The sequence below is a fragment of the Agelaius tricolor genome, unplaced genomic scaffold (genome assembly GCF_023055355.1).
Source record: "Agelaius tricolor isolate 1412-34295 unplaced genomic scaffold, bAgeTri1.0.p SCAF_10, whole genome shotgun sequence".
NCBI classification, from domain to species: Eukaryota; Metazoa; Chordata; class Aves; order Passeriformes; family Icteridae; genus Agelaius; species Agelaius tricolor.
Window position 1 is genome coordinate 25,813,070 of NW_027269270.1, and position 16,195 is coordinate 25,829,264.

Here is a 16,195-nt window from a genome sequence, read left to right on the forward strand (position 1 = left end):
AACTTATAGTCCTTATTACAATGTCACTATACATTTTTTGAAAAACTAGTTCTTATTTCAGTCTTCTTAATTTAACTGATTATTTTATTTAACCTGTTGCATATCATTATATAAAATGCAAATGTAGACTGATGTCTGAAGAATAAGTATATAAATAAAATATTAATTTGGACTTACCAACAACTGTAAGGTTGACTTGTGCTTGTCTGCTGCCAAGTTTGTTCTCTACAACTAGAGTGTAACATCCACAGTGTTCCTGCTTTGTTGATGATATTGTTAGCTTGCTGCTGTTTTCATCATTCTCAATTTTAATATATTCATTTTCTTGAATCTGCCAAATTAAAAGAGAAATTATGTGATTTATTTGTATGTGAAAGAGCTCAAAGCACAATACAATGTTATCATATGAGTGCTGTTTGCAGATAACTCTATTACAGAAGTGAATATGCATGACTGATAAACTGTGTCATCCACACAAATCATCTAGAAATGCAGTGGAACATTATAAGGGCTCCAGTCCTGCAATGGCCACAGGGAGCACTGGTGTTGCTGGAACCCCACTAAGGAACAGGTGTGTCACTTTTTAGCTTCTCTTTGACAGGCTGAAAGTGCAAACTGTGCAACTGTCAGAAGTGCAAAGTTTGGTCTCACATATCTTAAAGAAACCACAGTGGAACAAGGGTTTAGCCTTAGTTCATTTGCCACCCCCCTCAGAGGCCCCACAAGCAGACCATCCACAGCTGGGACTGCTGCCCTCTTGTTTTAACCAGCTTCATTCTGTACTTCCACACAAACCAGGGTAGCAGTTTTTTGGGTTTGAACAGTTGAGGACAATGTTATATGAAATGGAGATACAACACTCCAGCTGTACAGAGAGACATTCAAAGAGCATACTGAGCTTTCCCATAGCATTTTAATTTTCTGAAGAAGCAAAAATCCAAATCTCTGCTGAATAGCATAGGCATATTATAAACTAGTTTTTAATTGAAACAGAGCTACCATAGCATAAATGGCCAAGGTGACTTAGATTTTAATCAGCATTAGCTTGAGACATGACAGTTCTTTAAAAACCTTATAATGCTACCCTGCATTACAGAGCTGTACACTGTGTTCTTATGAAACAGACAACATAATGTCAATGCCCTTCTTCCTCCCACCACTTCCTTCTTAGATAAGTGACTCTTCCAAGCCATTCTCAGAATTTAATTAAAAATGAGGCTATTCAGTTTGCCTTATCTTGTCCCATATATTGAGAGAAGAAGAAATCAAAAGTTTAAGAACAGGACTTTCCCTGCTCTTTCCTCAGCTGAGGCAAAACACATGCACTGCTATCTGCCCAAAAGTAACTTCTGAAAAGTTTTTCTTACAAATAGAAAGTTAGCAAATGAGATTATGTAGGGTTAAACTCTAGTGAAAATTGTTCCACCTTGCCAACATACTTCTGAGATTCTAAACTGTTCCTTTATGCTTCATTAAAATTAGTCAAGGGGTGATAGTAGAACTAGATTTGCATTATTCAGAGAAAGCCCAGAAAGGATACAGGGAAAGCCCTGAAAGGATGCAGAGAAATCCTTGAAAGGGTGTAGAGACAGCCCTGAAAGGACGCAGAAACAGACAGCCCTGAAAGGATGCTCAGTGGTTTGCAGTGGTTGTGGGGAACATGGGTTGGATCTTTGGGGAAGAAATTCACTGGTTGTAGCTGAGAAGCTTCAACAGCTGGCAGTGGTTTTCACTTTTAGGACTGGGAATGGACTCAGCTGATGAAGAGGCTTTCCAAGACTTTCTCCTCTTTAGCTCAGCACAGTTCCAGAATCCCTCCACTGTACTGCCATGGCATACAACAGTATTGGTCACAGATTCATGACATTCCCTTTCTACAAGCAACAGATACTCTTTTGGAATACCCAAAAAAGATAGAGAGACCACTGAGAGAGGCCACTGTGGCTCTCCTGCACCTGAGGGGATGTGAGGAAGAAACACGGAGAGGAAGCTGCAGCAAAAAGCAGCAGGGCTGGAATCACAGCTCACCAATTGCTGGGTCAGCTCAAATAACAACTACATATAACTCCCAGTAAACTGTCAAAACACTTGGTTGGTTTTCACTTTTAGGACTGGGAATAGAACAGAGTTGAAATCAACCAGAGTTATAGAAAAGGAAGAAATCCAAGTGTTAAACAATATGGTGGTGAAGTGTAAGTGAAAAAATAAAGCAAAATTGTGGTGCAGCACGGACACAGTAAGTGCCTCCCCTTTTAAATTAATAAATGAGAGACTGCTGCCCTCACTTGTTGTCCTACAGTGTTTGGTATCCTTCCTAAAGTTTTTTTTTTCTTTTGTACCTCATTCACCCGAATGAATAATTTAAAAAAAATTGTCATTTTAATTTATGATTTTGCAATACTTCACTTTGTCTCATAGTGGATAACTAAAGAAGAAAGTATAAAGATGGTAAAAATAGCATTTTACAAAGGAGAAAGTATCTTGAATCATAGGTTACAGATCTGATATGGGCATAAGGAGCTGCTAGTCCCTGTTATCACATAGACCTTGCATATTAAAAAGGCCTTAAAATCTAGGTAAATAGGATTGTTGTATTCAATAATGAACTCAGAATTCTGCACAAACCAAAAACTCATTTTTGAGGGGCACATTTTACCTGAATGTTAAGACAGAGCTTAGCAAAATCAAACACTAAATGTCACTGAAGCTTCTGAGACCTATTTTTTGTGGAAAGCAGTGGTTAACTTCAGTCTTGAAGCTAAAGAAATTTAAGGAAATATAAGAATTCAGGAAAAAACCCACCCTTTCCCCTAAAGTAAGAGGTCATTTGGAGTTAGCAAGGATGGACTCTGGAATACCCTTTGCACTAACAAACTGTTTTGAATTCTTTCAATTAAATGCTGACATGTCTGGATTTAGAGTCTAAACTTCCTTCTAGGAGGAGATGTTTTTATTTGTGTTCTATAGAGTGCATGACAAGTTCAGAACGAAATAAACAGAACAGCAGCTACAGTAGATATTTATATTTGCTCTGTCCTAGCGTGACACTTCATCTTCCAGTCTGAACTTGCATATTGGGTTATTTGATTTAAAGTGATTTTAAATAGCTTTGTTAAAGCAACTCTCTTTGGACACTACCCTTATGGGCATTTGATACAGTTTAAAGATATTAATTCAAGTAGAAAGAACTTTAAACCTAGGAGTGAGGGCATTGATGGCATGGATTTTTGTTGTGCCTTGTATGGTGACATTTGTGTTGCAATACAATTCACTCAAGTTTTTTATATTGTATTTTGCCCCTTTGACATAACTTTAGACTCAGCATCAACAAAGAAATTTTCAAAGGGGAGAAATGTCCTCTGTGACACATACTTTTCAGATACCTGTATCTTTCCCATCTCTTATCCTTTAATTCATGTTCTAAGACTTTTCACAAAGAAACTATCATTTGTTACAGGAGGGGACAGGCAGCAAAGGGTCTAAACTGTAGCAAGAAAGATTTAGGTTTGGCATCAGGAAAAAAATTCTAACCCTATGGCAATATAAACACTGCAATAATTTGCTAATGGAGGTTGTGAAATCTTCATCAGTGAAATGTTTTCAGTAGAGGTGAAGAGAACATCTGCAGGAACAAGATGGACTTTGCTAGTTCCTCAGGAAGGGAGATGGAAAAATGGGAGATAGTCATTGGTGTTACTTTCCAGCTCTGCTTTTTCAATGGTTGTTAAAAGAGACCAAAACATGATTTACCTGCTTACGGAATTTCATCCAGGTGCAAGTTATGGGTGCTGTTCCCACCACCTTGGCAAACAATTCCACCGATTCACCTGCACGGACTTTTCTGTCTTCTGGGAACTGAGTAATCTGAGGAGGAGCAGCTGAAGGGAAAAAACAACATAAATTAAATAACCCTTTAAATGACCCAAAGTTTTCTTAAAAGTCAAAACACATACATTTCTCAGCTCAGTTGTTTCACAGCAGCATTTGAACTTCAGATTAGCAGCTACCTGTTGCTTGCAATGAAAAAATTCCGTGGATTTGGTAATTCTAGAGGAGTGAAGCAATAACAATTTACCCATCCAAAGTTTGCTCATGCAAGACCAAGGTACAGACATCCAAAAGACAAAAACATTGGCACCCACCACCAATTCCAAATATACAGTTTATGAAATTTTGTTGTGGGTTTTTCAGAAAATCTTCTTTTTCTTTTGAACTTTGTATTTTTGAAGAATGGCTCCAGCTACCTTCTTATCAATTTGCACGCGCTGAGGAGGTCTGCAAACCTGCTCCCTGATGTCATCAACAGAATTCAGAAAAATTTAAGAGTCAAGATCTGCCTATAGTTATCTCAGCAGCCAGATGAACATTATGTGGCACAGAAACATAATGAGAGACAAGGAAGGAAATTGATGTCTTTCTCCATCACAATAAATCTTGCCATGAGCAGTGATGGATTTTTCTGTATTACAGTGCTTCTTTTAAACCTTGCAGTCCCATTCATTCCCCTCTGTTCATGAATCAGGCATTCCTCCTTCTGTTCCCTCTCACTGCCTGAGTATCAATAGATGGCAGAACATCTCCTGCTAACAGTGCTCCTTCCTGGCTCTCAGCTGTGCTGCTGAGTGTCAGACCCCTGGTAGCTGCTAAGCACAGAGGCCAGAAATATCATAGGCTGGACAACTCCAGGGTGAAACCAATACTGTTGCTTATAAAAGCAGCATGATAGAAAAATTATTCTTGTGTGTGTGTATTGAAGGGGGCGGACTTGAGGACATATTGACAGAAATGGTAAGAGGCATTCCCTAATATTACAATGACCTCACTGCCAAATGTAACATTCTTTACAAAACACAGGGCTACTGGGCATGACAAAAGTGCTTTCTTTTCCTTTTCAAAGTAATTAAAACAAAGTGGGTTCCCCCCACTCTAGACTTGACCTTTTAAAAGTGTTTTTGTTTTGAAAACATCTGAAGGAAGCTAGGCTGAGGGATATAACTGGCTTAGAAAGCAGCTTGGACAGTTTAAAAATCTGGTGATGTTTTAAGACACTGAAAAGAGGTTCCTATAGGGGAAATTTCCTTGTAACTTTAAATATAGATGGCTTTGCCTCAGAGACTGCAAACACACAAACAGGTTACCATAATGCCAGTGATGAGGAAAAGAAGAATCTATCACCTTCTCTGTGGTAGCTACTCATGTAGAGGATTCTGTGATACACAGAAAAAATTCTTTCACAGAAAGCCAAGGTTTGTTGTGGATATGCAAAAGGGTGTAAGTTACACACTACTGACACTTTGTAGGATTTTGCTCCAGTCCATCTGAGAGTAACTTCTTTGGATGCTCATGATTTAATTCTTAGTACAGTGTTAACAAGTTGGACTTACCGACCATTTAATCACACATGCAAACAAACTTTGTGGGCAAACAGCTGCACTGGTAAATGTGGGTGACAGCAATGCAACAAATTACCTGCTTTTGGAGGAGTCTTTGGAGCTGGTTTCTTCTTCACTGTTGCTTCACCTAGTTAAAAACAAACAAGCAACAAACCATGTGAATTCAAAGGTGAGCTTTGCAAGGAACCAGACTAATCACAAACATCCATAGCAATGCTTTGTTGGCACTTGAAAATATAATATGTTCTTCCAGAATATTAAACTAAATAATTAAAAATACCTTTAAGAACCACTTTTATTATGCTGGACGATCCTTAGAATATTCATGGTTGAAGATGGAACTTTTAAGATAATCAAAGATAACTTTTAAGATAATCTACACTTCTCCCACGATCTGTCATCATCCATTCCTTATAGCAGTTTAACAGGTGAAAATACTGGGCCAAGACCCATCTCATACTGAATTTTTGCTCAGATTTCCAGCATAATTAATGCTGAATGATCCCAGTTAAAAGTAGAGTAGTTAACACCATGTGCTGCTTCTCATACCACTTGTGAGCTCACAAAGAAACAGCTATATACCAAAAGTAAATATTAGTACCACCCCTTTGCCTCATCCTTTTCCTTAAGCAAGGATAACTTTTCGCTATATTCTCAAAAGAAAATGTCATAGCTAAAAAAACATGGCTTAGAACTGGAAATCTGGATCCATCCATTTTTGGAAGACAATGTTCTACAAATTGTGTAGGGTAAGTAGAAGAACAGTAGAGAACATGGCTATTAAGTATTTTTCACAAAACGAGAACTAGAGGCCACCCAATTATATTACCAGACAGCAGGCATAAGAGAAACACCGAGTTAAATATAACATCCATAACCTACCTTCACAAACAAGTAATATTTTACAATACAGAAACACAAACAGGTTCAAAAGGACAAATTCATAGGAGTTATGTATAGTGGTGGCCATTAAATACAACAGTCTGGATGCCTTCAAATCACTGAATTCCAGAAATGAAGGAGTTCATTCCTTTTACAGCACTCTCTTTTTGCCTGCTATTCTAAGCATCCTGGTCAGAGAATGGCCTCTGCTGTGAAAGAACATTTCTTATTTTCTTATGCTCAACTAGGCAGCCTGATCGAAGTAGTCTGGCTTTTAAGATGTTATTGCCTCCAACGGAAGCAATGTGTGCTAAGTGCTTTTGAGTATCTGGCAGACTATACAGAGGTGCCTAGTGACAGTCATAACAGATGCAAAAGCTTTGAATTTTTTGGTCCATTCTTTTCTTTATTTAGTTATTTCAAATTAGAAAGACAGTGAGCAGCAAAATATCCCCCAATTTTACCAGACCAACAAAACCAGTTTTTTTGATTTTAAGCCTTTTGGTTGCAGCAAGCTACAAGCTGCGCATGATACCCTGGAACACATTATGTGGTGCTCCATGAAACTCAGGAGCCATGAGTTGCAAAAACACTGTGAGACTCTAATGCTATAGCTCAAACAACAGACAGATTGATTTTCAGAGTAACTGGAGATAGTAGATGATGTGGTATAGGATGTGAAAAGACCAAAAGACTTTAAAAATATCTAATGGCTTAGCTGCTTAGCTGTCAACAGCAGTGTTTATTCAGCTCATTCTGAAGAACTTCATGCAGTTAATACAGAAAAGTTTTTTCCACCTTCTTTCCATTTTTTTAGTAATTTTCCCTAAAAGTATGCTTGGCTTTTATACACTCTGAATTTATTGATGTTGTAGCAACCAGAAACACAAAAATGGAGAGGTAGGATATTCTCACAGTACTTATGGCTGAGACAAAAAAAAAATATTTCCCAAAGAAGCCTTTCTTTCACAACTGCCAGCACAACAGATCTAGTTAAAGGTTTAGATGAGTACTTATGAGGTGTTTATCCCAGTATTACTGGACTACCAGGCTGTAAGCAAGGTACCTGTCCTGCCACATCTTCCATGGGGACTTGGCCCTCTTTAAACTGAGGCCTTCAAACACCTACTCATTAAAGGGACACATTACTTCATGAGCCACCAACACAGTGACATGTACCCTGGCTGCTGTGGTGACAGCAAATGTATTTCTGCAGCCTCTTTCCAGCCTGAGTTGTACAAGCAAAGGCAGCAAGTGGTGTTTTCAGAGCAGCTTTCCTCTTTGTCGTGGTGTGGTCTCACCCTGAGCTGAAATTCTTATTTCAGGTTGGAGCTGTATTATGTGGATGAAACTATGTATATGATCAGGTGCCAGCTGTAAGGCCTGTAGAGTCTGGCCTCTCATGTGCCCTTAAACATCCCTATTAATGGAATAGCCCATTAGTTACTCATTAGATGCATAACTCCATGCAAACTCACTCAGTTACATGGTTTAGAAATGTGTAAACATTTTTGTTTGTGAGTGTGCTGTATTCAACATCAGACACTCTGCTTTTCTCTAAACTGAAATGGAATAGCTCTTGGGTCTTCAGAGCTGCAAGGGCTTTTAATAAAAGCTACAATGACAGGAATTTGATTGCTTCCACACTCCATTAAGCCTGATATGAACAAAGAGCAACAAGGATGAAGAAAAAGCATCATTTGTCAAGTGCCATCTCGGGCTGCAGATACTGTTGCTATTTTTCGGGAAAAAAAAGTAAATTCCTGAATCCAGCATGATTTTCACTCAAAGATCCCCTCTTGGCCAACACTGTGTATTAGCTGTAGTACCTTAGTTAATAGGTAAGGTGCATGCATACTGGAACAACTATGCTTAAGCCAGTTTAAAAGACTCTCATCTCAGTGAAGATTTCCATAGCAGCAAAGCAGAGAACATGAACTCATCACTTCATCCAGCTAGGGCACTGCTTTTTATATGTAGGTACAATTTTTTTTTTTGTTTAAATTTTAGATTTTACCCACCAGGACATTATATTCACTGAACTGAGGATATACAGACTGTCACTGGACTTCATCAAACCATGCAGATTGCCAAGGGTTGCTGGAAGGTCTGGCTGAATATCCTGTTTTGCAGACACAAATATCCCTGAGCAGAAATGAAAGGCTGGGGCAGGGTGGAAGGGGATGAGTACAAGGACAGGTCTCTGGCTCTATGTAACTGGCTTCTTTGCCTAATAGTGTACACCCCACTGTTCTTAGATCTTCCTTAAAAATACCAGCTCATCTTATGCATCTCTTTGAAATGCAACTTTTTTTTTTTTTTTTCAAAGGCTGCTGGAGACAGTTAGTGAAAAAAAAATCTAGTAAGATAACTCAAAGTTGACAAGGTCAAATGATTGTTTTCATTAAAATATTTGAGCCTCTTGGAAATGTTAGTTCAAGTCTGCTTCTGATGCTTTTTTTTTTTTTCTTAAAGATGGTTTGTCTTAGTTTTGGTATTTACATTGAAATGGGCCAATGCTGAAAATCAGCCTGGAAGTAAAAGGACTAATATTTCCCCCTTACATGAATCTGACTTCTAGAAACAACATAAACATTACAAGGCAGGTTTGCCTCTTACAGAGCTTGTTTTGAGTGAGGGGACATAAAGCAAAAAGGGGAAAAACCCCACCCAGGCTGGTAGCTGCTAGACATTTGGTTGTGCTCTTCCTTTCCCTGACGGTGCAGTCATGAGAGCAGATATGCTCAGAAGCCTCCGTCTTTCTTTTTTGCTTCCCTTTTTTGGAATTTTACTAAAAATAGGAATAGCCCTCCCCTGAAATGGCTCTCTGCACAACTTGCTTTCATAAAGCATGAAGGAAAACTCTTAGGATCTGAAAAAAACATCAGTACTCAAGATAGTATTTCCAACCAATCCATAATTCCTACTGTCTTCCCTGAGGGACATGCCTAAAATTATGTGCATGTCTTCTGTAGCGATGGATTTCAGCACCTGGTAAACAAGTACAGTTAATACCTAACTCCATTAGCATAAGGAACAGACCTATCCCTACTTCTGTCTGCTTGTGGAACAGCCTCATTTTAGCTCAGGAGAGAAGAAGGGTTAATGACATACCCTCATACATAAAAAAAACATTTTACCCTCATGCAAAACATGCCGAGATTTCATCTTGAACTAAATTGGGTTTTTTTCAGCATTTTCAGAGTTCAAGAGAAACTGAAAAAAGAAGTCAATTCTGTAATGTGTCAGACACCATGGTAAGAAGAATATTTATGGAAAATTTATGGAAAGCCCAGATTCAAGTATCTGCTCCTTCTTCCCCATCTCACTTGGATCCTTCAGGCTTGTGGGATGTGAGATCATGAGGTCTCTCTCTCCCCCATGTACATGAATCCCAGTGTAGCCTCCTTCAGACCCTTCTGGGGGTAGATATCCAGGTTTGAATCAAAAGTGACTGCTCTCTGTCAACCTCCACTACTGCCTGCTTTGCCAGAAGAGTGGAATGACTGAGAGCTAGAAGTAGAGAAAAAAAGGAAACACTTGGCCTTGTGTTCAAAGTAGTCAATTATTCTGTTTTGTCCTTGCTTTTGGCACAGACTTAGTTGATGGTACAAAAACTCATTACAGATTTTAGCACAGACAAGATGAAACAGGAGAAAAATGATGGCTACAAGCGTAGCAGAAAGTTTATTCATACATTCATGAACCTGTGCTAATTGCTAGAGAGGAAAATTATAAACAATGCACTGAACACACAGTTTTCAGTAGCTTGAAAACTTCAAGGTTTGGAAGTTTAAACAGTTTCATTTCATTGCATGTCAGAGAGCAAATTTCTCATAGTGTTTCCAAATAACTGTTTAGTATCTAAATACAATAAACCATAAAGCAACTTTGGCTTAAATTTGGTGACAAGCAGAAATTAGAAAACTTGATTCCATGCAAGTCAGTTACTTGAGTTTGTGTGCTTCATAACGGTTTTTTAAAGCTTTTTTCATTAAAAACAACTGTCATTTTGTTGCAACATCCCATATTTAGTTTCTAAATCATGCAGAGGTTGTCCTCTAAATGAGAAATATACAGCCTCTGCCTTCTGAAAACAACAATAAAACACAGGAAGTACTCACTTTTGCAGTCACGAGAGACCTAGGATATACCAGTGCACTCAGAGATTCAATAATATGATCTGGTACACTGAAAATAATTCAGTATTTGTAAACAGCTCAGCTGAAGGAATAAACAATTCCACAGCAATTTAGTAACACCGTTCTTGAGCAACTTCTACAATTAAAGCAAATCTGAGCAGTGAAGAAGAGATCCAGTATCAAACAGAGCTCACAAACAACCCAGGCCATGTAAAATGCTCTAAGAGCTCTGCTGGGAACAAATCAGCAAGGTTAGTTTCTAAAGTATAAGTTCAATTTTCACCTTTTTTATGTCCTGGAGAACATCTACAATTAGACACTAAAAGGCTGTGCCCAAGTGTGTAGGGACAGGAGTCAAAGGTAGGTTACTACCCTGCTACCCAGTCTGTTCCGTAGGAAAACACTGCCAGGTCATCTGGACATTCAGGAGCTCCAAATGGTTTCAGTGGGAAAAGCTAGGTGCTGTATGCTTTTGACATTAATTAAGCCAATGGATTTAGTTCCCTGTTTTATAGAGAAGAAACTTAATGCTTCTGTTATATGCCTCAGATGTGCGATTTCTAGCCAACAACTTAACTGTAAATTAATGAAGCATGACACCTCTTCAGTTCAAGGCCACATTGCAAAAACTATTCATTTTTCTCTCTGTAAGACAGTCAATAAACATTTCTGTCTTCTTCTGTCAACATACAGATACGTAGGATGGACTCCATGAAATACACGTGGAAAATACTGTTCTGTGCCAATATTAACTCAGAAAATGTCAGTACAATGAGAACTGTAGAGTAACTTGGCAGAGGTTCAAAATGCATGCCCAGCATTAAAGAAACAGTGCTGAACTGGGCACTCAGGAGAAGGGATTTGGACAACAAATTAGTGTTTCTCCACTGCTCATTTTATACTAAAAGAACAGATTTATTTTCCATCTGTGGAAGCAACCAACCTTCAGAGTCACCCGGTTAAATCCTGCATTGCCTGTTTACCTCAGCCCACCTTGGCTGTCAGGCCTTCTGGCACAGCTATGCACCTCTGGACCCTCGAGCCTCAGGAATGAAGGCAGCACCTTTCATAATTTAGAGTTTCAGAGAAATCCTATTTAGGTCTTAGAAACAGCTAATGGCAGTTTGATTTACATGTACTAAGAATGGAATTTTCAGCTTAGGAAAAAAGATTAATTTTTCCTTGAAAAGTTTGGTTAGAGGCTTCTCTGACAATGTAATTCATAGTGTTCTAACACACTAAGTACTTACACTCACTGTGCAGAAAATGTCTTGGATCTCACAACAGCCAGGAGAAGAGCAGCTTGAGCCTTCAGGGAAATGAATGGGACTGAGGGAACTGGCTTGGACAGCCTTAGTGACCCTCAAGAGCATCCCAGACTATCCCAGCCACCAAAGAGGTCAGCAGCAGCCACAGAGCACAGCTGCTACCCAATGCCCACACTTCTGCAATTAAAAGAACATCTCTGACCAGAAGAATAACTTCCTTAGTAATTGAGTTCTTCCCTTAGAAAGTGGCACATTTTACACTTAGGGCAAAACAATCTGTCATGAAATGAAGATTTTGAAACATTTCATATTCATCTAAGCCATGTTTCATATTATTTTCATAGAACAGAAATCAATAGAAAACCTGAAGTGTTTACTGATTTAATGATACACTAACTAAATTGGACACATCAAGCTTAATGCTTTAATAACATTTTCTTAAAATGGTGCTTGCAGACTTGGATTCTCTGACAAGATTGTTTATTGAAAGAACTGCATGCCAATCACTTGGCCACTGACTCATAATTTTTCCATGGTGATTAACACTTAGAATTCTCCCTACTGTGGATCAGAATATATTAACATAATAAGGGGTCCTGTGTAGTATATTTACTTTAATAATGCATTGTTCTAGAGATGTCACTGCTCAGCCTTGCATTCAAGTACCAATAATGTTAAAAATTCAGATCTGGGAAGGTGACAGTGAAACCTTCTGGAGGATTTGATCTGGAATGTTTCAGTTGTTCATTTATTAATAACCATCAGCAAGAGAATATAGCTACCTGTATTATTATACAGCTACCTAAAAAGGTTTGACATAAAATCAAATGTTCTACATAGTAGTGTAGATAAAAAATTTCTATCAGAAGCTACCAAATATTGCTAAATAACTTGCAGGTGCGTAGAAAAAGTTGTTTTCTTTGATGCAACTTTATTTTTAACTGAGTAGAAGAACTTACATTTGTGCAACCAACTCTATTCTGGGTCAGCCCTTCAATGTATGTGGTCTGGATATGAGAACAGTGAGTTTAAGAAGTATTACTCAGATGAGGGAATCCGGGATATCCTGTCAGGTTTTCTTAACAATAACTGTGACAGGTGATAATTGCTATTTCTTAATATTTACTGGAAGTAGTGCTGTGCATTAGCCCTACAAAAACATTGGGCATTTCTTTCTGAACAGTTTAATCCAATGCTTAGATTTATGAGCATTATTTTCTAAAGCATTAAAGTATGTTTTTTTTTCTCTCAGTAGCCATAAGTGGGATACAGTTTCTTCCTACTATAGTAAAGTTATGTTGCACAGCTCAGCCATAGTGTAGTTTAAAAAATAGAATCTAATTGCTGTAATACTCCTTTTTCATCAGCAAATCTTGAAAAAAATAATTTGAAAAAAAGTCCTTTTGGAAAGCTCATGTTTTATGTAAACTATTGTGATGCCACTTTAAAAAATCTATAGTATCTTCAATGCTGCATGCAAATTAATCCTGAGACTGAGGATCAAGAAATCTGGGTTCTAGACTTGGAAACACATCTGCCTTATCTTGGGCTAATTCCTTCTATTTTGGTCCTCTGCTTAAGGACAACAAAATATTTACAGGTGTGGAGTAGTAATACATATTTTTTTTAAAGGAATATTTATTTGTAAACATTCAAATCTTTATTTACTCTTAAAAATCTCAAGCAGAACTTCGATTTTTCCACAGTCTGTTGTGACAAAAACATTTATTTAATAGGCACTTAAGATTTTGCAAGTGGCTTTGGTAATTGAAATAAGCAATTCCCTTTAAGCTTAATTTGAAATAAGTTCTAATTTCAAAGGGAACTGGGTGCCTAAATCCCTTCACGGCAGTTTCAAAGCTTTCTAGAGAAATGTTCAAGTGGTGAAATTTTTGGCTTAGTGCTTCTGCTCCAGGGCTGTGTCAAGCCAGGAGGACCCTTACATTACCACTGATTGTTCTGGCATGGCACACAGTGTGCAGCATGATAAATAATGAAAGGGTCAATTTTCCACTGCCTCTTTTAGAAGAAACATAACACTCTATTATTCTAACTCAGTAACATTTGACATCCACTGAGCAAAGACCCAAGTGACAAAGCCCAAGTCAGGGCAGTCAGTAAAGAACCAGTTCCAGAAGTGCCCTTCTTCTCTTCTCCCTTTTATTTCACCCAGATTCAGAGGTGAATCTGTTTCTTATTCTCAGAAACAATCATTTATTCTATTTATCCTTAGGGGGTTGCATAATTATTACTAAATTCTGGTGACACAATATTAATTCTAAGCAAAAGGAAATACATTGTAAGTTTTGTAATTTGCCAGCATGGGAGCAATCTTTCTGCAGTAAACACTGCAAGCATCCATTCAGAGATGTTGTTAATCACAGAGTTCCACACAGCTTCCTTCAAGATGTTCTTCTTTTTCTACACCAGTATCCAGTATGTATTGCATATCAAAGGAAGCAATGGCCCAAATTCTGCTTACTATTGGTTTTCTGTAGCTTACAAACCCCAAGCTTCCAGTAATTAAATAACATGGTCAGAATAAGCAGCCAAATGACCTGAGTCAGCAGCTCACAGTGAGACAAATTCTACAGGTTAACATACCGACAACATTCACTCTTTTCCACAAAAAGAAATGTATTGATCTTTGCTTTCAGGAACTTAAAGTTAATTACTTTCCTGAAAGTTTACTAGGGCAAAAATTCCAAGGATCACTTGTAATTTATCTGAAGGGAGAAAAGAATGACATAGCTGCTAACCATGAAATTTGACTTGCACTTCTTTACAGATTGTGGAAAATAGGGATCTTTTCCCTGAAAAGTATTTCTGAAAAGTACAGAGAATATATAGTATCTATATCCTATGAAGTATATGCTGCTGTGACTGAATTCACAACTCAAAATTCAGAATCTATTAATTAATAATTCAAATCACATTATTAGGAATTTTTGCTCTCTCTTTCTTCAGTATCAATCTGTACACTCTAGTTGCCCTTAAGACTGGTAACTCAATGTGGCAAAAAAGACCAGAAAATATAAGAGTAAAAATATATCTCCTTATTAGACTGAGACACCTTAATTCATAGTTATTCTCTATTACCCTTCTTTTCAAGAGATATACAGTAAAGACAAACATCTGACTCATAAAGCCTATTCTCTCTCAGGTAAGGAACTTTACAGTCTCTGTATCTGATAAGAATTTCAGTGTAGATTGGAACTGTGTAGTCCACTGGATCTGCTTTGTATATTTTATCCCTGACAAACACACAAACAAAAACTTATTTCAGACCAAATACATTCCTCAGAGACTCAGATGTTAAAAAACACCTGTAAAATCTCTGCAGCCAAATCCTTTTAAAATTGAATATGTATTTTTCAAAGCTTTTCCAAAAACTCTTTCAAAGCCCAGCTTCCTAATATTCTCTCTAGTCACCTTGATGTTTACTGGGCAGCAGGAAAGATGTGTTAAAGGTATTTTGGAAAAAAAGAGCTTATGAGAAATTCAAGAACTTGAAATACTGAAATAATATGGCATGTAGAAAAACCATTCCCATTATTTCAACCTTCTTTTTCCAATTATTTCTGCAGCCAGAGTTGGTAGCTTTTGTTTTGCTATCTATTTTAATTTCCACTAAAACCAGAAGCAAAAGAAGCAGGATGTGGATCAGTTCATACATCTCCATATTTAGACTTAGTTCCCAACTCACACTTTCTCCTGGGAAAGCTGCAATTGATAACACTGCTGGGAGGATCAGAGGAAATGTGTGTGTTGTATGCATAGAAATCACAATTCAAAACACTCTTTCATGGAGATTTAAATGGCTTTAAAAATTTCTTTTCTATCTATGTTCAATAACAAAATGATTGCTGTTAATTGTTATTATTTATGGCACGTGAAGCTCAGGTGCAGAGGTGGAGCACGTCAGTGGGACTCTTCCCACATCCCCAAAGAGAAGCTGGAGAGAGAGTTATAATGCTCAGCCAGCAACTCAGAAATAGCTGTAGCCCAGAGCATAGTTTTATGTAAGTCACATTTCCAGAAGCACAGTTATTACCTGTGATCATCAATCACTATAAAACTCCTCTGAGTTCTGCTGAAAGCAGCTAAAAATGTTCTTGCTGGAAGACCAGATTAGAGTTTATTTGTTTTTTATTTTTTGAGAGAGCTGGATAAAATATTCCATATTTCCATTAAACCATGTGTTTACATATTTTTAGGAACTCACATGGTGGACATCTTAGAGAAACAATTTTCAAAGTCCAGTTTTGATTTAAGAGATATTTGTATCCCTTAATTTCTTAAGTAGTACTGGTGTTAGGAATTCCTAAACTGAAATTATTGTGCTGCCTTTACCATTTAAAGTTTCCTCTTAAACAAATGCATGTATGCTGAGTAGCAAACATGGGACTTTATAGCTAATTTATTATTTCTGAAAGTATTAGAAGCAAGTTAAGCATTAAAGCTTAAAACAAAGAATGCAAAATTTGCAAAATCACTCTCCATGGTCATG

At 37.6% G+C, this 16,195-nt stretch overlaps 1 protein-coding gene across 5 annotated transcripts in view; it reads right to left on the bottom strand.

Moving 5' to 3' along the window:
* The window catches only part of MYLK (myosin light chain kinase), a 195,011-nt gene that overhangs the window by 42,196 nt on the left and 136,620 nt on the right, over positions 1–16,195 (bottom strand). For all 5 annotated transcript variants that reach the window (XM_071435291.1, XM_071435295.1, XM_071435293.1 and 2 more), the window contains 3 exons: positions 5,470–5,520; positions 3,751–3,878; positions 178–331 (listed from right to left, as the gene is read on the bottom strand). In XM_071435291.1, the coding sequence (XP_071291392.1) occupies positions 178–331; positions 3,751–3,878; positions 5,470–5,520 (333 nt within the window). The remainder of the gene's footprint in view (positions 1–177; positions 332–3,750; positions 3,879–5,469; positions 5,521–16,195) is intronic.